The 25,017-nt window shown below is 32.5% G+C and overlaps 3 protein-coding genes across 3 annotated transcripts; all 3 read right to left on the bottom strand.

The window, feature by feature from the left end:
- Positions 1-5,653: 5,653 nt before the first annotated feature.
- On the bottom strand, positions 5,654-6,133 carry LOC148191379 (uncharacterized). The gene has a single exon (XM_088101994.1). The coding sequence runs from the start codon at positions 6,131-6,133 to the stop codon at positions 5,654-5,656; it is 480 nt and encodes a 159-aa protein (XP_087958120.1).
- A 1,846-nt stretch (positions 6,134-7,979) lies between these two features.
- On the bottom strand, positions 7,980-8,525 carry LOC148191378 (uncharacterized). Its single transcript, XM_088101913.1, has one exon. It carries the CDS (start codon positions 8,478-8,480, stop codon positions 7,980-7,982), a length of 501 nt encoding a protein of 166 aa, XP_087958039.1. The 5' UTR covers positions 8,481-8,525.
- A 9,568-nt stretch (positions 8,526-18,093) lies between these two features.
- Positions 18,094-24,352, bottom strand: LOC148191377 (uncharacterized). Its single transcript, XM_088102296.1, has 14 exons — positions 23,475-24,352; positions 23,156-23,242; positions 22,624-22,733; positions 22,371-22,421; positions 22,081-22,252; positions 21,676-21,996; positions 21,398-21,601; positions 20,690-21,175; positions 20,238-20,447; positions 19,804-19,992; positions 19,432-19,595; positions 19,147-19,299; positions 18,976-19,054; positions 18,094-18,881 (listed from the first exon to the last, which is right to left on the bottom strand). The coding sequence occupies exons 1-14, from the start codon at positions 23,910-23,912 to the stop codon at positions 18,438-18,440; spliced, it is 3,108 nt and encodes a 1,035-aa protein (XP_087958422.1). The 5' UTR covers positions 23,913-24,352; the 3' UTR covers positions 18,094-18,437.
- Between the last annotated feature and the right edge of the window lie 665 nt (positions 24,353-25,017).

Raw genomic sequence — 25,017 nt, 5'->3', positions numbered from 1 at the left:
TATATTATAAATACGATATACAGTAGACACATTCGAAGAAGGCACATCAGAAAACACTTATATAACAAGTCTCCAAGTAAATGACAATAAAACAAAATTATACATTTTTTTGCTATATATTTTCAATCATTTTTCCTAAATCTCAATTCTTCAAGGTTATTTCTTCTCTTTTAGATTTTTTTTTATTTGTATTTCATGTTAAAATTCGTATTACATAAGACCTTAAAGATAGACAATGAATTAGGTTTGTTAAATATTCAAATAAATGAAAAATTAATTGATTTTTCTTAACATTAAAATAGTCATTCTTTACGTAAACTCAAATATTTATATTGTGTTTGAAAATTATGTTTTAAGAGGTTTTCGGTTATAATTATTAGAATTAATAATGAGTTAAAAACAAAATAAATTCTTGCTGGTCATTATCAAATAAACTCCAATCTCTATATTCAAAAACGGTGTCTCCATCGTATTATAGTAGTAATCAAAAGTCTGTCGCTGGTGTAACAATGAATGAAGAAGAAAAAGAAAATACTTTTAATTAACACATTGAAGCCGCGTTTTATTCCACGATTTTTGGACGCCTAGACCTTCTCTTTGACTAATGCCTAGTGAATATTTTTTCTCTTCGTAATTACTTTTCATGTGGAAAAAGCATTGGTGAAATTTTTTAGAAAAAATATCAAAATTCATAGATTTCAAATATATATATATATACACACACAAAAGTAGATAAATAGTGTTAAAGTGAAACCTTATTGTGAAGAAAATAGATTAAGATAATACGACTTTAATTTAAGTCATTTTTTGAAATCGTATTAAACTGATACCACTACTTTAATTCAAAATATTTTTAATTGAATTCATATCATTTCTTCAAATCTTTTATCAAAACTAAATTAAAATCATATTATCTGATACAATTTAATTTAAAAGATATCAAATTAAAAATATGTCATTTTAGCATAACTTCAGTTTAAAAGTAGTTACACTAAAATTATGTTAATTTAACACAATTTTTTTTTCAAATAAAATTGTGCAATGACACAATTTATTTATATCCATAACTTTTTTTCAAATCTACGGTAATTTTTAAAAATAATTGTACCAAAATAATACTTTTGCATCTCGTATATAAGTTTATTTGAGACTATGAAAAAAAAATCAGTTATTTTTCTTTTCAAGATAATAATAATAGTAATACATAAACATATTTGTTTATTATATATGTTTTACTATAGTTTTTTTTAGTCATTAACGGAGAACATGGTAACTGTAACATGATATAAGTTCTTTAGTTTTTAAAAATGATGAATCATAGAAATGTTAGAGAAATGATTGATAAGGTTGTAGTTAAGCTACGTGATATAAGGTATAGTATTTCAGTGGAAGTATTGTAGACAAAGTTCAATGATACTATCAATGTGTCTGCTACAATTCTGGTAGTTGCTATTCCAGAAGGCTTGCCCCTGGCTGTTTGGCTTGTTATGATAAGAAAATTATAATAGGTTAAAAGTTGTCTATAGCAATATTAAAACAATTTAATATATATACTAGAAAATTATAATAGGTTAAAAGTTGTTTATAGCAATATTAAAACAAATACAGTAGATTATATGTAAAACTCGTGTAACCTTTTTTTCTATATGAAGTTAAGAGTTACACGTCTCTCATGTAAAAAAAAAAAATAGTACAAATAATTTATTATATTTTTGTTTTCTATTGTTAGGATTTCTCTCAACGAAAACTTTCCTTATTCTATTTTAAATGTCATTCAATTTCAATGTTTCATTGTGGCATTCTCATTTTAATATATAAAGATACTCTTTGAGTTCACTTTCGATTCAACGATCCAATTCACTATCCAATGCGTGTTATGTGGCTACAATTTTGATATCGTAAACTTCTTTGTTAGTTTCTTTCATTCTCTCTTTTCTTTTTATTTGTTAATATTGTTAGTTGAAAATTGTTTGGTTTGATTTTTTCTTCTTGCTAATTTTAATGGTGTGTGGATTTGTACCTCGTTTCTCCAATAATCTAAAAAGGACATTTTGGTTTCAAAATCTTAATTGCATAACTTACTAGTACAGTAAATAAAACTTTATATTTAAGAATGATATAAGATTTCATTTGGAGTTCATAAAAAAATGGATGTTTGAATTTAAAATAAAAGCTAGAAAATATTTATAGTTTTTGAATTAAAGTTTTTAATATATTATAATTTTATTATTTATTACATTTTATAATAATTTGAAGTAATTAGTTACTTCCATGTTACATTATATTAAAGAATAAATGTATAAACACAGAAAACTAAGTTTACTGACAGATCAATAGTAATCACTAAAGTATCTTGGTAAAGAAAAATTGTGAATATCTATTGATAATTTTGATGACCTAAATTTATCGGTTATTATCTGTTGTTTTAAATATTTTTTAATAATTATCAATAATTTTTTAAGAATAAATATCATGATTTAGAGTTTTTAATTATTTTCTTTTCTCTTTTTTTCTTCTTCGTCTTTTCTTTCTCTTTTTTTTTTCCTATTTTGTTTTCTCCTACTGTGTTATGGTCATTGTCATTATTATTGTGTCGGTCACTTTAGGTTTTTTTTCATCTTTATTATCTTCTCTTTCTGTTCTTTTTTTACACTCATCTTGATTTAACTTATAACAAATATCTAACTAAATTTGGTGAATTTTTTTTTTATATTCACTTGTGCAGAAAAGGGATTTGACACTATTTATTTTGGATATTGTGTTTCGATTCAGTAATGAAACATATCCCAAATAAAAATATATTTTGAGCCTTCCTTTTTTTTTTCATTTTCCATTATTTTGATTCTCCTCTGCCATTTAGTTCCTCATCATCATTAACATTCGTTTTCTCCATCATATATCCATCTCCATACATAAAAAAAACATGTCGCGCAAAGGCTCATGTAATAAAAATTCATATTTGCAAAAATCTCAATTCAACCAAAAATTCCAATTTGCAACAATCAACACAACAAAAAAATCTCAATCCAAGGATACTAGGATAACTAGAACTAGAAATCTCAATGAAGACCCATGTGGATCACCTTCATTTTGTGGAGTCTCAACAAAAAAACGAACTCAATGAAAAATACAAGAAAATAAATTGAATGGGAAAGAAAGAAAAGCACTCACCGTTCACTCCACATTGAGAATGACTCGTGTTCAACAGTGCTAGGTTGAGGTGTTCAAAAACAAAGAAGAAAACAATTTTTGCAGGAACGAAATGCTTTGTGCAAATGTAAAATTTTAGAAAAAATAACCCTAAACAGATGTTCAAGCTTTGATTATTTGTCAAACTGAATTGTAAATCTCAATTAAAAACTTAAATAAAAAATATCAATAGAATTTTTTAAATTAATGGGAAATTTTAGATACTGATTCTAAGACAACCAGAGCCATGCTTTGATTTTTATTAGAACCATGCCTAAATGAATAATTCAAAAAATGTTATTATATTATGTACTTTGGTTTCTTAAAACCAAGGCATCTTAGACAACATTAAATGAACTTTTTACGCTAATTATTTCGTTATGAATTTATTAACAAAATTATCAACACATTTTAAAAAATACAACTATTAATAAATTTTAAAAAATTTAATTATCGACAAATCGATTAACAAATTTTAAAAAATAATCATTATCAACATATTTTACCAACATATTTTACTATAAAATAATTAAAATTAGAGTGAAAACTCTAATACTCATTTTACCAGCGAAATTTATTGATACAAATATCTATTAATAATTAAAGTTTTGAATCACCAATAAATTTTGTTAAATAATATTTTCTTCGATAACTAAAATTGTAAAATTCGTACGTAAGTTTTGTTTTATAAACAATTTGTTTTCTATAAGTAAAATTTGTTGATAAATACTATTCTATTGGTATTCTTTTGCGTCAATACATTATATTATGGGATGATGTTGTTACGTATTGTTTTATAACAGTTATTTTACTTATTATGAAATTTAATGCTTACTCCATTTTATATTTAATGCTTAACACCTGCCCCTACACCCTTTTCCCTGGTAGGACTGGTAATATAAAAACAAATAAACATGTTAATTCTTCGTAGCTACCATTGTGTATATTAAGTTAATATATGTTGAATATGTATATTTCTTGAAGATGAACAGTTTGATGATTTAAAAAATAATTAGGTGTTTTAATTAAGTTTCATGCAAAGTGATATTTTTATATTAATCTTTGTTACCTTTTTTTTTAAAATTTATGTTACATATTTGTACTTGTTTTTTTTTTATCAGCGCATATTTGTACTTGTAATTGGCCAAATTAATTAAATAGGAAAGCAAATATAAAATTGTAAATAATTTTATCAAATTTTTTCTCCAACCAAATGACATAAGAGAATGTTCAGTTCTATTTAGTTTAATGTGAGATTTACTCGACTCAAAATAAAGGTGTAACTGAGAAGACTTAATTTACTTGTACTCATAAATTCACATCACAAATAGTTATTGGATGAAAATTACAAGTGGGTAAGTGCTTATTACATTTTTGGTTTACATGTATAATTTTTTATGAAGACCTAATTATAAGTTCGTATGTTGAAAAATTGTAGGTTCATAACTATGTCTAATAATGTCCTTATATATTAAAAAGAATCACTAGATAACAACTAATTTTAAAGACAAAAATAATTAATCAATATATATAAATTAATTTAGATATCATTTATTAAATTAAAAATCATTGGTATTTAAAATAATTTATGAATAAAAAGTTATAACTTAGTTATGAATTAAAGTCTAAATTATCATTAACTATTACAGTTTTAGTTATTAAAAAATTAATGTTTAAATTAGTCTTTGATTTAAAATTAAAAATTAATTTAGAATTAAAAACAAGAAATAGGTAAAACTTGGATAACTAATATTAGAAACCAGTTTAAAAGTCTAATTCACAACAAAAGTTTAATTCATATTTTAGATACTGTTTTATAATAAAAGCTAAAGTTTTTACAAATTAAAAATTATTAGTATTTAAAATAATTTATATTATAAATAAAAAATTATAATTGATTTATCAATCAGAATCTAAATTGATATTAACCATAAAAAATAAATTAGTATTTAAATTTATCTTTAATTTAAAAAGATTAATTTAAAATTAATAATAAGAAATAGGTAAAATTTAGATAATTAATGTTACAAACCAATTTAAAAGTTTAATTCACAGATCAATAATGATTTATATTAAAAAAAGAAACTATTTTAAATACTGTTTCATATTAAAAACTAATTTTTATTTTAAAATCTAAATTTTGTTTTGTTTTTTTAATTTAAAATTTTTACAATAATGTGTAGTAAAAAATGTTATCCTAAAAATAAGATATAAATATAAAAGGAAAAGTTGACGGAAGTGGATTCTAAACAAGTGAAAATGAAACATTTTATCCACTGCAAAAGTAAATATCTAAATTTCTGATGCTAGTAATAATCAAGGATAGAAGCATATGCAGCATTACAGTATGTAAAGACTCCCAAAACTCACCATTTGAACTGCGAAAAAAAGATAATACAACAACAGAATCAGAAAAGGAGAACAATTGTAATCTTCAAGCCATTCAGTATATATGCTGAAGCAGTCAATTGAAATCCATTGAAGTGATTGGCAACAAGGGATGCGTCACTCTGCGTTGACGTTTCAGCCATGTGTCTCTGAAACGCCTTCTGAAGATGATGAAGAGATGAATGATGAACCAGAATGTGTAGACAGAAAAACCTAATGATTCCCAAGTGTCAGGTAGCAAGAGCAGCAGCAAGGAAATCAAAGAGAGTGAAGCAAAGGCGTGCATGAGAGTGCGAAGGTGATGAACCCTAATGCCAAAGTTGAGGGTACCCAAGAAGGCCAAGCAATAGAGAAGAAAGGTAGCAATGGAAAGCCAAATGGTCTTTGGATGAAGGTGAAAAGGGTTGGGATTTTGTGTTCTGATTTGGAGAAAACCAAGAAGAACTGAGAAGATGAAAGCAACAAGGGCATGAAAATGATTGGTTTCTATGTTAAATACTGCCATGTATGCTATATTAAAGGTCACTCTAGTATCTCTGAAAACAGCGTCAGCCATGAAAAACTTCTGCTGCTGTACCAAAGAAGCCAAAAATTTCAGACAGAGAAGAGCTAAGGAATATGCATACAACGCGTTCGGAGAAAAATATATATAGGCAACTTCTGCATGTAAGTCTACATGCATATCTTCGTTTCCTCGAAAGTTTGTACTTGACCGACCACACATGTAACACCGAAGTAAAACTTTAAATATTTTAAAAAAAATAAATTGAAAAGAAGATAATAAAACTAAGAGAAACAACAATAAAAGTCAAAGAAAAACAATGACATATAAAATACTTACAGCAAAACTACCTACCATCCCATATATATATATATATATATATATATATATATATATATATATATATATATATATAGATATATATATATATATATGGAAAATGACAGTGGTTATTTTCGATTATAAATGACGTCGACAAGTCAAATGAAGGCACCAACACGAGAGCAATGGAGGAAGAGGCACCAACGCGCGACGAACCTTGGACCACCCACTAGTAAAAAAAATGGAATCTAACACGCCATATATGCTTTGGTTATGCAAAACTCGAAACGTAAAAATTATATACCTCGGTTATATCTATCGCGGCCGCGTGCAGACCTGAAACAACCGTTCCCGGATTCACCATCGGTTGGACAAAGAAAGAGAGTGGAGGTGAAGAGTGGGAAGACAAACTCGTCTCACTGTGGAGAGACAGCAGAGAGGGAGGCAAAGGAGGTCATGGTTGCGGAACTTGGTCACATGCACTAGTGTTTACGTTTTCTACGTGGGATGAAGTTTTAGAGTTTTGATTTGGGAGAAGATTTGGTGAGTGTAAAAAGGTGGAAGAAATTGGAAAATATGATAATAAGTTAGAAAGATTATAATTTATGTTGGATATAAACTTCTTAGAAATTAAAACTTCTACTATTATTATTATTTTTATTATTAACTTTTAGACAATTTACTAAAATTTCTTTAAATTATGTTAGTTTGAGGAGGTTTCCGTAAAATAACCTCCAATACCATATTTTTTTTAGTACAAGTAGGTAACGGCTTATTAAATTCTTGGTTCATTTTATGAAGACCTAATTATAAGTTCCTATATGTTGAAAAATTTTAGGTTGATGACGTCTAATGCTAATAATGTCCTTATACATTAAGAAAAAACACTAAAAATAACAACTAATTTCAAAAACAAAAATAATTAATCAATATATATATAAATTAATTTAGATATCATTTAATAAATTAAAAAATATTGGTACCTAAAATAATTTATAAATAAAAATTTATAACTTATTTATGAATTAGAGTTTGAATTAACATTAATTACTAAAGTTTTAATTATTAAAAAATTAATGTTTAAATTGGTCTTTAATTTAAAATTAAAAATAAGAAGTAAGTAAAACTTTAATAACTAATTTTAGAAACTAAATTAAAAATCTAATTCACAAAAAGTTATGATGGATATTCGTAATTGAGACTATTTTAAATAGTGTTTTATAATAAAAACTAAAGTTTTTGAAGAAGAAATCTAAATTTTGTTTTATTTTTTTATTTTAGCCTTTTTACAATAATGTGTTGGAAAACATATTATCCTAAAGATAAGATAAAAAAATATAGAAGGAAACGTTAACGAAGTGAATTCTAAACAAGTGAAAATGAAACATTTTATCCAATGAAAATGTAAATTTCAAATATTCTGGTGGTAGTAATAATATAGTATATGCAGCATCACAATATGTAAACACGCCCAAACCATTTGAACTGCGGAAAAAAGATAATACAACAGAAGCTAAGCTGAATCAGAAAAGGAGAACAATTGCAATCTTCAAGCGATTCAGTATATATGCTGAAGTAGTCAATTGAAATCCATTGAAGTGATTGGCAACAGTGGATGCGTCCCTCTGCGTTGACGTTGCAGCCATGTGTCTCTGAACCGGCTTCTGAAAATGATGAAGAGATGAATGACGAACCAGAGTGTGTAGACAAAAAAACGTAATGATTCCCAAGTGTCAGGTAGCAAGAGCAGCAGCAAAGAAATCAAAGAGAGTGAAGCAAAGGCGTGCATGAGAGTGCGAAGGTGATGAATCCTAATGCCAAAGTTGAGGATACCCAAGAAGGCCAAGCAATAGAGAAGAAAGGTAGCAACGGAAAGCCAAATGGTCTTTGGATGAAGGAGAAAAGGGTTGGGATTTTGTGCATATCTGATTTGGAGAAAACCAAGCAGAACAAAGAAGATGAAAACAACAAGGGCATGAACAGAATTGGTTTCTGTGTTAAATACTGTCATGTATGCTATATTAAAGGTCACTCTATTACCTCTGAAAACAGCGAGTCTTGGCCTTACAACATCAGCCATGAAAAACTTCTGGTGTTGCTGACACTCCAAAAGGCCAAAAGTTTCAGACAGACAAGAGCTAAGGGATATGCGTACTTCTGCAATGTAAGTGCAAAATATATAAAGGCGAGAGTGCAGTATGTAAGTCGGTGCATATTTCTCTTCCTTTCCTCGAAAATTCCTACGGGGGACCCTCCTAAGTTTCATGAGCGAGACCGTTTCATGAGCGACCACCAAATGATAAATTGTGCATTTGGCCGTCGTGAATAGTCAACATTTCAACAAACATGCTCCTTCAATCTTGGTGCACAAATCAAATCAGTGTAAACAGTGAATTCCCTTAAAGGTTTAAAGGTTTAAGGATGTGTTTGCTGACACTCCAAACCCACATATACTAAGAAAACAAGAATAAAAGTTAAAGAAAAATAAAATACAGCATATAAAATATTTAAATCTTCTATATTTCTTTTATTTTTATCTTTTAAATAATTATTTTTTCTTTTAAATAATTATTTTTTTAATTTAAATAATTATTTTATCATTAAGTAATTTAAAAAATACATCTATTTGTTTGTTTTATGGTTTTATTAAATTTAACATTTTTTAAGCTAAAATAATACTTTCAATAAAATTATGAAAAATTATTTATGTTTATTTTTATAATTACAATAATAATAATTTTATTATACAAAAATAAACACATATACATAATTAGTGTCTTTTGACTATTATATATATATATATATATATATATATATATATATATATATAGTATTTCCAGATAATTACAATAGTTTCTTTATTTCTTCATATTATAAAAATAAATTTTTTTAGATATGACACGGTCAGTAGTTAGGAAAAAATATTCTAGATATGTTTTTGAGCCTTGGGAATTTCTCCTAAAGGTTTACATTATAATATCAACCTTTAAAGTCAAACACTCTCATTAATAAGACATGTGTTGGTAGTCAAACACTCTCATTAATAAGACATGTGTTGGTAGATGATCATGCGCATCAGAACAATAGTAGGTATTGTTTACTCATTAGCACGTAATAAAAATTAATTTATTTATTGAATATTATAATAAGACAAAAAAAACTATATAAATAATTAATTCCAGCATGTTTTTAAAACAATAGTTTTCAAACTAATAATTTTGACAGCCTAAATCGAATCAAAATTCTTTTATAAAACGGAACAGTGATGTTTTAACACTAATAAATTTTTACTATTTTGCTTTATATTTTTTTATAACTATACAAGTTTTTTTATAGGATAATGATACTTTGAATTTTGTTTATAATGTTAAGTTTAACCATAAAAAGGATATTACAAGAGGGAAAACCAACAGAAAAAAAGAGAGTTTGATTTCAATTCAGATATTAAACAGTAACTGTTTTTCAATTGTAAAATTGTCCTTCAATCACGTCACATAAATGGTACCGCCTCCTTCTCTAACCTGCTTAATATAATTTGAGAGTTAAAAAATTAAGGTTTAAACCATTTAGTTGTTTCAGTGTAAGGTTTTTTTATTTTGATTTCTTTTTTATTAGAATCCCAATTAAGTTTATATAAATGGTAATTTGCATCAAATAAGTTCTATCGTTAAATTTTATTAACGGAGTTAAGCTTTTACACAGGTAGGAGGATGACGTATTTTTTTCTTGAAATGTGGCTTGTTCAGAGTTTAAACGTGACATTATTCATGGTTATTAAATTGAAATAATCTGATTTGTGAAATATATAGGATTTAGAATTCTTTACCTTGCGCGAAGTAATTTGGGTTGTTTTTTTTTAGGATTGGGAAGCAGTTGAAGTTTGGACAGTGAGGAGTGCGAAAGCAGAAGACGCAACAATGTCGATGGGTCATTCGTGTTCCTCTTCCACTTGCAATGAGTGTGGAAGAAACATTTGCGATCTATGAGCTCTCGTGGAGATGGAGGGTGGAACAGGAATGATGGTTCACTGATCTGCCATTGTGGAGATAAGTCTGTGTTGAGGACTGCGAAAACCAGTAAGAATCGTGGCAAACAATTCTGGGGTTGCCACTAGTGCAATCAAGGGATATGGCCTCGGTTATTTTCGGTTATAGACATCGGTTCCGTAACCGAGGCATATACAAACGAGGTAAAAAATCTACCTCTTTTTGCCTCGGTTGTGAACCAAGTCCAAAAATGATAGGATTATGCCTCAGTTTCTGCTGAACCGAGTCAATATCTCGGATTCTACTACCCCACTTGGGACCTGAACCGAGGCATATAGTGGTTTTTTATTTTCCAGAAAATGTTCCAGGAAGTTGCAGAAAGCACTGAAGCAGAAAGCACAGAAAATGTTCACGGTTACTCCCATCCAAAATTGCAGACCCAACTAAGCTCAATCTGCCCCCAATCCAAGAGTCTACTGCCATCCAGTGCCCTCAATCTACCTCACGGTCAAACCCAACACAGATGCAACGAGCTCTAAGCTCTCAAAGAAACTCATACGCAGGGAACAGACCCAAATCTCACCTTCTCAGACCGAGACATTCTCCACCACAGAGACACCAGTGACCAGCGAACAGAGCCGCTCTTGTCCCCATCCCCGCGTTGTTCGTCTCCCTTACAGAGCTGCAGAGTCGTCGTTCGCTTCCTCCTCCGCCACCTCAATCGTTGTTGCCTCTGCCGCTTCTCCTCCTCCACCGCTTCTCCTCCTCCTCCGCCGTCATCAAACCCTAATTTGCACCACCACCATCAACATCAAACCCCAATCGCACTCACCTTTTTCACCAAAAAACTCCATTGACACACCATCACAACACTCCGTTCATCACCACCTAGCACCGTCGCCACCATTGACGCACCACCACTGGTTGCTCTTCCCTCCAGAGGCGACGCACTCGCAGGAGATTTTGGAGGCGAGAGCGAGGGGAGGGAGGCGAGAGCGAGAGCGAGGGGAGGGACGCGAGAGCGAAGGGAGGCAAGAACGAGGGGCGGGAGGCGAGAGCGAGAGCGAGGGGAGGGAGGCGAGAGTGAGCGGAGGGAGGGAGAGCGAGGGGAGGCGAAAGCGAGCAAGAAGATAGGTTTTCCTTCAACATTTGGGGAAAATTTTGGGGAAATAAGAGAGGCTTATATGCCTCGGGACCTTATTGTGCCTGAGGCATTAGAGGCTTATGCCTCGGTCCTTCCACCAACCGATGCTGTATACCTTTTCCATCTTGGGTTTCTCTTAACCGCGTTAGAAACTGCGCCAGAAACTGCTAATTAGGCATCGGTTGCCTTCACAGCCGAAGTGATAGCTCTTTTTGGCACCGGTTTAGTTTGAACCGAGGCCTATAAGGTTTCGTTAATAACGAAACTGCCACCGTGTCTGAATAGGCAGCGGTTTGGTGTAAAGAAAGGTTTATTGTGCGAGTTTAAAAGCACATTTTGTACTAGTGTGCCCTAGGTATAAGGTTGGAAGTGAAAATGGGGGATGCAACTACTTCAGGTGGTTGAGTGATTGGGGAATTGAAGAAAGTGTTAGTTGTGAGGTGCTAGAAGCAAATGATGAGAGGTTGGTGAAGAGTTTTGAAAATGAAAGTGATAAGAAGATAGTTGGTGTGCAGAAAGTTGTGATGGGTCTTCAAAGTTGGATTAAATTTTTGGTTGGGGTTGTCAGTGTTCTATGTGTGATGAACATCATTATAATTGCAATGTTGATGGGAAGAGCTTTATAATTTAGGTCTGTTTTGGTATTAGTAGTAATTTTAGTGTAGTTCTGTTTAATGTATTTACGTTTTTTGCAATGAAGATGTATCAGTTTCAGATCCTGAATGAAATGATAATTTGGGAAAAATCAGTTTTATTGTTTTGGTATCATTTTGTTGTCAGCAGTTGCCCTATGTATAACATAGCATGTGCATAGAAACTGTAAAACAATTCTCAATAAAGGCTGAGTAAACACTTCTGAATAAAACATACAACCTGTAAAACAGTTGTGAATAAAACATAGAAAATATTGTATTCTTGGAACCTGAGTAAACATAACTTTAAGAGGAATTGAACTAAGGGCACAATGATGATAAATAATAAAATTTAATATCAGGAGAATAAAGAAAATGCATAGGCTTCGAACTGAACATTTGTATATTAATACAATTGAATAGTCTATTACATACTAAAACATTAAAGCATTGTTATGAAGACATGTCTATAAGATGATAAACATCAAACTTTTCCCTATTACATTTGGTACTACTAAAACAGATAACAATCTTCAACTCAGAAGTGGTTTTTGTCCATCTGCTTCACCCTCAGGCAATGAACGGGGTTGTTGTCCCTCTTCCTACACCTGGTTTGTCTTGGGGCAGTTTTTTCTGATGTGGCCCACTTCCCTACAAATGCCACATCTCTTCAGTAATCCTCCTTTTGACATTCTGGTGCTACTTTTCTTCAACTCCCATTGCTCTAACCTCCTTTTCTTCTTAGGACGACCAGGCATCTGTCTTGTTGATGGAGGCATGACATCTGGACTTTGGGTTACCTCCCAAAGGTTATTTCCATTAATGGGATATATAATGGAGGAATAAATTTCTTCATATGTAGACTTTTTAAAGCACACAGGTATGTAGTCCTCTGGATCTATATTGAGAAACCTCATTGCTGCCAGTGCATGTACACAAGGTATGCCACTGATGCTTCATTTCCTGCAGGAGCATGAATATTGATCTACATCCACCACAAACGTTTCTCCACTTTGGGACACATGTCTGACTTCAAATAGCCTTTGTGTAGACCAGCTATCAATCAATAGGTAACATTAGTTTTTTACTATCTCGGATAACATAAACAAAGATATACATGTCATAAATTTTGGATACCTGGGAATCCAATTCTTTGTGGTTGTGAACCTTTATCTAGACCAAAACCTTCAATAAAGATGTATGTCACACAATAAATATGTTGAGTAACAAGAAAGTAAAATTTATGTAAACCGAGAGTGCCAAACCTTGGAGGAATAGCTAACAAGTGTCGAAAAGCATCTTGGTTGACCTCTTTGATACATCTAATCTCATTCTCCCATTTTTGTGGGTGGGTTGCTATAGCTGCCCTCCACATAAGCTTTTTCAGGTTCTTTCCAAGGAATTTCTTCCTAAAGTTGGCATATAAATGCCTTCCACAAAATCTTTGTGCAACTCGAGGAACAACATCTTGTACTGCTTGTAACAAACCCTGTGAATGAAGAATAAAAATGGTGAGATGATATTGATTTGAATAAATTTGTATAAGATAGAAGTCAATAATTATAATGGAAGTTACCTTCTCTTGATCTGATATGATTGTAAGTGAAGAACACACCTCAGGTCCACCAAGGTCTTCAATCAATAGCTCCATAAACCAAGTCTAAGTCTCCTTGTTCTCAACTTCTACGATTGCATACGCTAGTGGCAACATTTGGTCGTTTGCATCACGAGCCATAACAGTTAATAGCTCACCACGATGTCTGCCTTTCAAAAAGGCTCCATCAAGGCCAATGACTGGCCTGCATAAGACAAAGTTATCTTTGCATGCCTTTAGGCATGCGTAAAACCTCTTGAAGATTGATTTCCCATCATATGACTCAACTTTCACCTTGATTGTGGAGACAGGATTTCTTCCGAATAACTCATGAGCATAATCATAAATTCTACTATACTGCTTACTGAAGGACCCAGCCACTTTGTCTGATGCATAGGCTTTGGCCATGTAAGTCATGTTCTTAGAAATTGCTATATTCCATTTCCTAGTAATTTTATCTCTAATATCAACTCCCTTTACATTAGGATTCTCTTTCAGTGTTTTTTCCAATTTTCTACTAAGTCATTTTACATTGAATACTCGCAACTTGTGTTCCCTACTGCATGTATGCTTGTCAACCACAGTCCTCAGTTGCCATGACTTTACTGCATCCATGAAACCAAAATATGCTCTCCACGGACATTCTCCTTTTGATCCCAAACATTTAACCCTAATTCTTTTTTTATCATTTTTAACAAGTTTCAAATTTTTCTCATCGTCTACTGCATAACTTTTGATGGCATCAAGGATGTCTTGTTTATGCACGAAATATGTTCCCACTTCCAAGTTGAAATCAATCATTTTTTTGGGCATAGTAAACGTAGAAAAATGTCCATACCCTTCTTCATCCTCATTGTCCTCATCACTAATATCAGGAGAAGTTAAGTCCTCATATTGTCATTCGTCATTGAACCAAATAGAATCATTAATATCATCTTCTTCCATATCTGACTCAGACCCAAGTAAAATAGGTTCAACCTCAACCTCCAAATTACCACAACTATCACTTACATCACACTGCACATTTATGTCTACTAACCCATCCTCATTGTGCATCTCACCATCATCATTATCACGTGATGTACTCCAATCATAGACTTCTACTTCTATATCCTCCAAGTCTTGTACTTCTATTATGTAAGCCTAACCATCTAACCTATGACCCTCACCATCTTGTGCTTTTATCCTCTCAGCCTCAACACCAGCTTCCTCAACCTGTATCATTTCTTCATGCACTTCATCTGTTGCTGTCCTCTCAACATCACCTTCCTCAACCTCTGTCCTCTCGCCCTCATCTTCCTGCACTTCATCTGTTGTTGTCCTCTCACCATCAGCTTCCTCAACCTCTATCCTCTCAGCCTCAATTTGAACTTCATATGCTTTTCTACTCTCAGCCTCAACATCAGGTTCTTATCCCTCTATCCTCTCTTCCTGCACTTCATCTGTTGTTGTCCTCTCACCATCATCTTCCTCAACCTCTATCCTCTCTTCCTGAACTACATTTGCTTCTATCCTCTCACCTTCAACATCACCTTCCTCAACCTCTATCTCTCTTCTTGAACTACATCTGCTTCTGTCCTCTCAACATCTCCTTCATCAACTTCTATCCTCTCACCCTCATCTTCAGCTGCTTCTGTCATCTCAGCATGACTAACATCCTGTGCTTTTATCCTCTCACCATCATCACCTACCCCCTCATCCAACACTTGCCTCAAACCATCATCTACACTCTCAGCAAATTGTGCAACCTCACCACCCTCATTAACCTGAGGTGCAACTTCCTCACCTCCCTCATCAACGTTGTATTCAATCATGTGAATCATATCAAGTTGAGAGATAGTGTGCACAACATATAAATAAACTTGTCCGTTTAAGTGACAAATAACCCTAAAACGACAAAAAAATACAATTATTAAAGTGATAATGACAGAACAAACAAAGGGTTTAAAGATGGGGGACATGGGGGACCACAACCGCAATATGCAAACACCACATTTTCAGACAACCCTAACCCCACATTCAAAAAAGCATCCCCAGATAACAACAGAAACAACCGAATATTAAATTTACATCTATGTAAAGTACACATACTAACCTTCCAGTAAATTCCACTTCATGCACACCTACAACGACTTCACGCTTGACGTCCAAACTCCAATCACGAACCTCCAAATCCCTAGTCAAGTCTGTATCGTCTCCACTAAACACTTCGATCAAGCTTCGGATGCACTCTCCTATCAGATTTCTAATCCCAGATTCAATTTCTTTGAACCCTAAATCCCATTTCAGATTTCCCTAATTTTATATCATTACCTTTAAAATAATTCAACGAATAATGCTACGTTTAAACTCTGAACAAGCCACGTTTCAAGAAAAAAACACGCCATCCTTCCACATGTGCAAAAAACTTAATCCCGTTAATGAAATTTAACGGCAGGGGCTTATTTGATGCAAATTACCACTTATAAGAACTCAATTGGAAATTCTAATAAGAAGGGAATCAAAATGGAAAAATCTCACATAAATTAGGACAATTAAAGGGTTTAAACCAAAAATTAAAGATAACTATCGTTATCATTAACTTTTTAATTTTTCAGATAAATAAAAAAAAGATCTATTTAACATCGTGATGATTATTCTAGCCTTTTTGTCCAAACCTCTCATAATTTATTACAATGTTTACAGAACCACCAACATTACAATTTTGCCACACTTCTAAGAACTTATCATCATGAAAGAATATAATTTCAGAATAGGTATGGTTTTTTAATTTTATTCCAGTTTTCTTTTAAAAATATTTAATTTGATCCTTTTTACAGTTGCCAAGAATGAGAATTTTCTGTAGAAATTTGACTATTTGTGTAGAGAAAACTAAATTAGTAAAAATATGTGAAATATATGTAGAGAACTCCCGTTCTTGACAAATGTAAGTAAAAAAAATTAAATTTGATATTTTTTAAAAAGAAAAAAATCAAATTAAATATTTTTAAAAACTAAATAATTAAATTGGAAAAACCAATAACTAGAAGTTTTTTTCAAAATTTAAATAAAATTAAAATACAAAATTAAGAATCAAGCCAACATAATAATAATTAAAAACAAAATACATACTTTTTCTTAAGTTAAATTTGATTTATAGATAGCAAAATTAGATAGGAGATATTTGTTTTCATTTTTTATTAATTTGTTGATAATATGAAATGCATAATATTTTATAGACTGTGTATTTTATTTCAAGTGTATCTATATTGTTATTTGACAACCTTAATTAACTATTTCAGGGTAGGATCCAGATAAATATGGCGCTGTTGGAAGATTAATTATTTGTGTGTAACTTAGATAAATTTAAATTCTATCACTCTTTATAAAAGTGTAATATCTTATATTTGAATATTTAAGTAACTTATGATGTATTAATAGGGGATTCATTAGTTTGGGAGAGATTGTTAAAAATATTGTTTGATTTGGTTTTCTTTTTCAAAAATGTTGGTGTTATTCTAATAGTTTAATTTTATTTTCGTATGTAATGTTTTTCTTTTGATAAATAACATAACAAAATAAAAAATATAAGTTACTAAAATTGAACACTAAAACAGAAAAGGAAAAGGATAGAGACTAAAGGCTATCTAGAAGAATTTAGAAGAATGACCATAGGGAAAATAAAACATATCCAAAAGAAAAGCTTACAAAGAAAACAGAATCAATACCATTAAATCACAAATACTGTTATAAGAATGAGATAGACATTTATTCCAATTAGACTCCGACAACAAGTTAAGAAAACCACAAAAATAATATTATTTTGTCAAATACAATGCTTCTGAATATAAGAAGTAAATATTTAGATCATTTTGATAGTTTCACCATTATATCCATACTATTATATAAAAAGAATTGTTTCTTTCTTGATGACCACATTTTATTTCCTATTTTAATTTTTAAATAACATTTTTTAAATCGACTTTACCCTTTTAAAGTAACTCTATTTTATTTTCACTATTTTTTTCAATTTAATTGTTTATTTTTAAATTTAACTATTTTTTTGAATTAAAATAATTATCTATAACAAAATTTAACTACACTTTATTATTGTTTCTTATCATAACAAATAAAAGTAAGTACACAGTAAATGGGCATATACATTTTCACTAGTAATAATAATAATAAAACTTTTAAATAATGCTCTTAAAAAATAATTCATTTTAATTAAAGAAAAATATTAATTAAATCGTTTTAAAAAAAGTTCGATTCAGTTTAATATTAATTCAATTCTGTTTCGTTCTATTTCTGCAGAGCTAGATGCAGCTACTATTGCACCCTCAGTGCATGGAAAAAAGTGAAGTAAGAACACTGCAGTTAATTATTCATTTAGATTGTAAGAGCCACCAACATTACAATTTTGCCACACCTAAAAGAATTTATCATCATGAAAGAATAGAATTACAGAGTAAGTCAAAAAACAAAAGATACTTACTTTACACATTAGCTATTTATAAGTAGAAATGAGCAGAAGGATGCATACTCTCACGTACCCTCAACACCCTTAACAGAAATATGCATCCTTTCTGAACCAAAACCACAGCTATGTTAAGCAAAATCAAATAAATATTACAAAAAGAAGAAAAAATGAATTTTTTTTTTACGAGGAACACTGCTCAAAACAATGGTTTTAAAATGATCATCATGCTGTTGCTGCAAGCATGGATGAATTGGAGCTTTCCTCGTCTGGTGGGGGCTTGATATATTTCCCTATCACTTGTTGGCGATGACGTTTCCTCATTCTGTTCTGTTTTTCTATGCTCTTTTGCTTTCTCTTTTCCTTCTCTTTGTGCCTTAAACTTCTCTCTCTCTCGTATACACCTTGCCAAAATACTTCACCCGTTGAAGGCCACAACCAATGCCTCTTAGGATCCTCAGAATCTGATAGTTCTGCCAAGTCCTCATCCATGCTCTTAAGGGTGCTGTATGAGAACCATTTGATCCACATCTGACCCCTGCGACTCTTGAACTTGTGTTGTTCCTGCATTAGACCAGTCTCAGGGTCCACATACACCATTCTCCTTGCACTGTGGTATGCCCACACATTCACAAGAAGCTCCAGAAGCCGTGAATAACAATGCTTATCCTGCAATTTCATTTCATCCATGTTTTTACACAAGTGGGGGCAAAAATAAGTAGCAACGATATAATATACTTGATCCTTTGAGGAAGAAAATTACTTTTGACAAACTCAAAGGACAGTGTCCTGTTGAATGGTGTTCATCATACATCTGTGCATCCATTGCATCCACAAACATTCTGCACAAATTGTGGTTTACATAAGTTATCTAACTCTCAAACAAGTTACAAAGATCAATTTTCTTATTTTGCGAAATGAACTTAGTTTATACCTGGAGAACATTACAAACTCCAAAAAGGATCGAGTGGGCAGAGCCCAACTCTGCATGACAGACCATGTATCACCATCTACGGACATTGGTGGCAAAGAATCCACATCGTCTTTTAACCCATACATTCTCCTCATGGCTTTTGAGAAAGCAAACCTTCGCTCAAACACAAATGTATAGAAAAACAAGCAACATCTTTAAAAATGTAAAAGAAAATGAAAGCAAGGGTCTAAAGACTCAAGCTTTCATGTAGTCAAGATAAAACAGAATGGATTTAAGAGACCATACTTGCAATTTCCTGCATTAATGGCGTCACAAAATGACCAAAAGTCCTTTTGCAAAGGGTTTCGTGAATCCATATCCATGCGAACCCAAAAGTATAGTGCATCTCCATACCTTTTGGATTGGATGGCATTCAATAATGAATTTTCAGCAGTTTCGGACAAAGATGCCTGTTAAAACCCCACAATAAATGTCAAGAAGCAAGAACAAGAGACAGATTTGAGAAATCCAATTTATCATTTCCATTCAAGTCACCTTTCGATCTTTCAGCCTTACACACATTCCTCTAAATAGACAAATATATTGACAGATGGAAAAGGATATCAAGAGGCATATACCAAAGAAATGAGATATGGAAAAAAAAACAATCATTTATACCTTCTTTGCTGTTGCTCTCCAAGACTGAAATCCAATCCAAGCATTTCTGTGTAACCGGTCAATCCTGTTTGCAATTGCAAAGAAGGCTCCATGTTCGCCGAGTAAATCGCGATAGTAACCATTATTAAGCAGTGGAAGACGAGAAGGAGCGTCAACATCATCTTTCCCTGGTCTACGACCTTTACCGGACTGCAAACATCCAGCACATTCATAGCATCAGATTGAAATAAGAAGCCAATCACTATATTTTTCAGAAGAGAAAGCACTAAGTACTATTACAGAATATTTGGGGCATTATTATCATTGCATATGAATACAAGGGGTGTCAAATAAAGCCTTTTTCCATACACAAGACCAGAAAATCAAGTGTTATAATCACTGGTAAAAGTGGACTAATATGAGAATACAATATAATACAAAAACACCCAACTTACTAGGCCAACTCCTCGATAAAGAGTTTTCTTATGTAGAAAAGACCAGGATCCTTCCCCAAAATAGGGTTCATAAATGCATAGTGGTTGTCCTGTACGCTCAAGCTCTCCATCATCTCTTTCATGTAAATCATTCTTTGCTCTATCAGCCCTCTTAGCATTTTTATATACATCCTCCCATGTTCCATGAAACTGCTCTGTTCTATCCTTCAACTGCATTAAAACTCGACACGGGTTAAAAGCTTAACTCACCAGAAATGAAAGTCATCAAAGATTTAATACCCAAATTTTATAAAGAATAATCCTAAATTCCCCTAATCATTCTTCCAAATAATCCTCCTTAAGAAATTTGAACACTTGGTGTTTCATTGATAACGAGTACTAGGAAAGTTATTTGATGTTTTAGAAAGAAACAGCATTTCTCTTCTATAAATTAGAGCATTCCTTGATCTCACCTCTTCATCCTCCCTTCTTTTTTTGGTAAGAGCCAGTTGAGTATATCTTTCTTCTTCCCATATGCTATATACAAATATATCATTTGCTGCAACTGTCGTAGTGGATCTATTTTTATGAGAATGATTACACTGGCCCTCATATTTATCTAAAAACATGCTAGTTCTTAATGTCCTATTACTATATGTCATATTCGGAACAGCTTCAAATAAATGCCATTGCCACTGCTCTTTAACATTGGGGGGAATATCTGAAACAGCCTTGGGTGGAGTAACCTCTGATGGAAGCCTGAGAATATTCTGAAGTAAAGATGCATATCCATCAATTGCTTCTGAAACCATAAGATTCTTTGCAGTGTTCCTCCCTATAGAGGCAATGTTACGAGCCAAGGGTGAGATTTTCCCATTTGAGATCACTTCCAATAAAATTTGTCTCAGAGCTCTGATATTATCCCTTGGGAAAAGATAGCCATTCACCCGGTCATCAACCTAGTTAATGTCAACAAGATAGTCAGCACTCTCCACAGAAATACAAGATATGAGAAACTTTAACTCTTCATTTTAGATGCAGGGGAGTTATTGTAAAAGTAAAAAAGAAATAACTAGTCTGGATTATTGGAGGACACTTCAAATTAAAGATTGATAAAAGTAACAACCAGCAATCTAGGCCCATGATATGGCTAACGTAAAAAGATTAGAGTGAAAACTTACATATTTTCTGATCATGGGAACATCTGGAGCAATAATTGGTTTCTCAAAGGACATAGCCTTGATCAAAATCTCTGGAAAACAATGTTCTTCAAGAAGGGATCCATATACCACTACATCTGCTATGCCAAGTACGGAATCGGCATTCAAATCTCCAGCTATGTGCTCTATAATACCTCTTGGGTATTTCAAGCTATGCGCCATGGTCTAGTGTAACAGAGTACAAGATGAGAAAACTTCAAATTATTTAGCCAAAAATCAAAGATAAGGTGGGTATATACCTCAAGAGCCACGCTGTAATTATTTGTTAATTCTCTACTATGAACAATGATTCGTAGTCTTGCACTGGCATTATCTTTGTTAATAGGGAAATCTGTCACAAGTGGTTCTAAAGCCCTTAAAACAATGGCATGCCCCAACCACATGCCCTTGTACAGAAATTGACTGCTCACAATTGCAATAATCACATCTTCGGGGTCATAGCCCATATTGACACGCATATTATCTTTATGTAAGGCCATAAATGCTTCTGCTTCTAATGCTTCAGCAGGGGAACCAGGAATAACGAAAAAATTTCCAGCATCAAATGTGGAGTAAATCATCTGTGGAATTACAAAATAATCATGTCACAGGTATGATTTCAGTGTATCAAACATTAAATAAATAATTTGGCCCATACATATTACCGGCAAAGCATAGTTTGGAAAGACAACAACTGTTGAACGATTGAAAACTCTTCCCCAATCGTTCAAAAATTCTATCTGCCCATTAGTGGTATATTGCCTTGATCGATAAGCAAGAGCATTTTCATGAACAATCCATATAAGAGGGATGGACTTGAAAGGTTCCTGCAAAAAGCTGTACAAAATAAAATCATTCGTGTTACTTGAAAGGATATCCGTGCCAGAAACCTCAAATACAATTCATGGATGCAAAGGCAGCAAGGGATTCAGGAAACAACAATCAAGTATCATACCATGAAAAGGCACCTTTGGCTTCCAGAGAGCTCACAATTATACCATCATAGCTGGGAGGAAACAGACATTAGCTTCAATGTTGACAAGATATACAAACATCAAAAAGATTAAAGAAACAGTTATTTTATCAGCCTAAGTTGCTATTTGATTCGGATTTCCACACATTTCAATTATTAAACTATTCAAAATTCTTTTTTGTTATCAGCATACAAATCGCTTAGTCCAGAAGTAAAATTAGAAGAACAATCATACTTTAGCCAGTCCACAGTGTTGTTTCGCTTATCACAAGTTCTGACGATAGAAATGGGAACTCCTAACTTTCTCCACACATTATGCCCTGGTCCATCTTCAAGTGAAAAGACCTGCAAAACATAGAGAGTACCTGGGCTAAAATAAACATAAAGTTGATTGAAAATAAATGTTAAAAATGATGTCGGCAAAACATCTTAATAATTTAGCCTCACTTTGACTAGTCACAATTCTCTTAAGGACGTCAATCTACATTTTTAAACCCGTAAGCCTGCTTCGATTTTCAAATACGTGATTGCCAAGATTCTATGATGCATTTGAAAGTTGAAGCCAATAGTCAAGTAAACACAGATACAACAAACTAACACTTTTCCTATAATTCGACATACTGTCCATCCAGAAACAAAGCACCACATTTATCCAGCCCTAGTGCACTCAGAGAGACATTGATGATTTAGCTGGCTCCCCATTCATTGTAATTTCCCTAAACAATTTTACAATATAAAATGCCGAGAACAAACTGTAAACGGAGTACCTGGATTTCATAGCCAATCTCTTGCAAAGCAGTTGCAACTGTTACCATAAGTAATTGGTGAGAATCAACCAACAGTTCTCCAAACACCTTCAAAAGAAATCAAAATCACATTAATAGAGAAATAAATTTTCATAGATCAACCATAACGAAAAACTCATACAGCACTAAAAATTACTTAACAACAAACTTGACTCTAACTTCAACAGTTCCAAATTGATGTAAACCTACCCCCAATAATAAAAACCATGCTGAAGTGAACCACATGCACAACCTAAAAACACCAATGGATAAAAAAGTATTTGAAAATGGTTAAACTAACCAATGCAAGCTGAGGCTTCCTGTATCCAAAATGTTGCGCTGTGTGGTTAAACAAACCCGCATCCATGCCCTCACCACCACCTCTCCTAAATTTCTCCAAAATCATTGGCAAAAGAAGGGCATCCTCCCCAATGTCCAACACAACCTTCTGAATTTCTCCATAATGGAACAAATTATCAGACCGCATTCTCACAGCTTTCAAGGACTCATCATCGGAGTTTTCCACAACCGACCCTGGCAGAAACATTTGGAACACAACGACCAAGCACAGAAACACCACCACCGTACAAATCCATTGCAAGTAATCGAGCTTCTTAAAGAGCAACCTCGAAAAGCTCGATCTGAACCTGTGAGAAAAAGGATTCTTCTCTTTTCTAGTAAACTGAGTACCAAACAAGCTCCCCTTCTTCAATGGGATCCCAGATTCCAAGGAACCCATTAGAGTCCCATCAATTGGGTCGCAGCAGAATGGGAAAAAGCTTCAAACTTGGGCGAAAACTGGCATGCAGACTAACACCCAGACGCCTGCCCTTCAATGGGGATTCAACCAGAGCTGAAAAAGACCCAAACTTTGTGCTTGAATTCAAGAAAAAGACCAAGAAAGATTCTGGGTGTGAGAAAACTGGGTTCTGATGTGGATTTGGGTGATTTGAGGTGGGAACTGTTCAGTGAATTTACTTAAGACGAAAGAAAGAAGGAAGAAGAAGAAGAAGATTTGACGAGTGGGAAGTGGATGCACACGGTAGAGACAATGCCCAGTGAGCTGAAGACTCGGGAACGAAACGAATCTAATCTGAAAAAAAAATTAAAAAGGAAAAACAAAACGAAAATTAAATGGATCCATATTTTTGCTGTCTGAAAGGGTAACTACAAATGTGTGCTCTTTTTATTTATTTATTTATTTATTTGGCAAAATGAAAGTGTTCTATATCTGTGTTAAATAAACTTCAACAAATCTTGTTCTGCTACCTATTTGGAAATGAAATGCTAATATCTTGTCACGCGCATTGGGTGAAAAGCGTAGGGTCACGCGTGCAGAGAAAAAGTTGTAGAAAAAAAAAATCAGTATGAAGTATTCTGAAACCCTTTGATGTGATTGATTATTGAGCTTTTTTTCCATATAGGTAGAGTCTCAATATTATAGCAGAAACTAAATCTGCATAGAGACTTTATGAAATTTCAAATAAAGTCAATATGATAATTTATTGGCTTAATACCTGTTTTGTCCCCACTTTCGCTCGAAAATGTCAAATTAGTCCATCTTTTCAAAAATGCGTCAATTAGGTCCTTACTTAATAAAATTTGCATTAATGAAATCATTTCCGTTAAATCCGTACAAACTGCGTTAATTATCTAAGTAGAAGAAAGAGAAAAATAATTAACGCCGTTTATACGGATTTAACGGAAGGGATTTCATTGATGTAAATTTTATCACGTGAGGACGTAATTGACGCATTTTTGAAAGAATAGACTAATTTAACATTTTCGAGTGAAACTGAAGATAAAATAAAGTATTAAACATAATTTATTCAAGGTGAATGCTA

The sequence above is a fragment of the Vigna umbellata genome, chromosome 11, assembly GCF_029865625.1.
Source record: "Vigna umbellata cultivar VRB3 chromosome 11, Vumbellata_1.0, whole genome shotgun sequence".
NCBI classification, from domain to species: Eukaryota; Viridiplantae; Streptophyta; class Magnoliopsida; order Fabales; family Fabaceae; genus Vigna; species Vigna umbellata.
This window is presented reverse-complemented; position numbering and strand designations above follow the sequence as displayed.

What these genes read in the sequence shown, in the direction of transcription:
- LOC148191379 (XM_088101994.1), bottom strand. Translation starts at nt 6,133, where the DNA reads ATGGCTGACGCTGTTTTCAGAGATACTAGAGTGACCTTTAATATAGCA.
- LOC148191378 (XM_088101913.1), bottom strand. Translation starts at nt 8,480, where the DNA reads ATGGCTGATGTTGTAAGGCCAAGACTCGCTGTTTTCAGAGGTAATAGA.
- LOC148191377 (XM_088102296.1), bottom strand. Translation starts at nt 23,912, where the DNA reads ATGGGTTCCTTGGAATCTGGGATCCCATTGAAGAAGGGGAGCTTGTTT. An exon ending in AAAGAAGGGAGGATGAAGAG is followed by an intron (nt 20,448 to 20,689) that starts GTGAGATCAAGG and finishes GTTTTAATGCAG; the next exon opens with TTGAAGGATAGAACAGAGCA. An exon ending in ATTAATGCAGGAAATTGCAA is followed by an intron (nt 19,300 to 19,431) that starts GTATGGTCTCTT and finishes GTTTGAGCGAAG; the next exon opens with GTTTGCTTTCTCAAAAGCCA.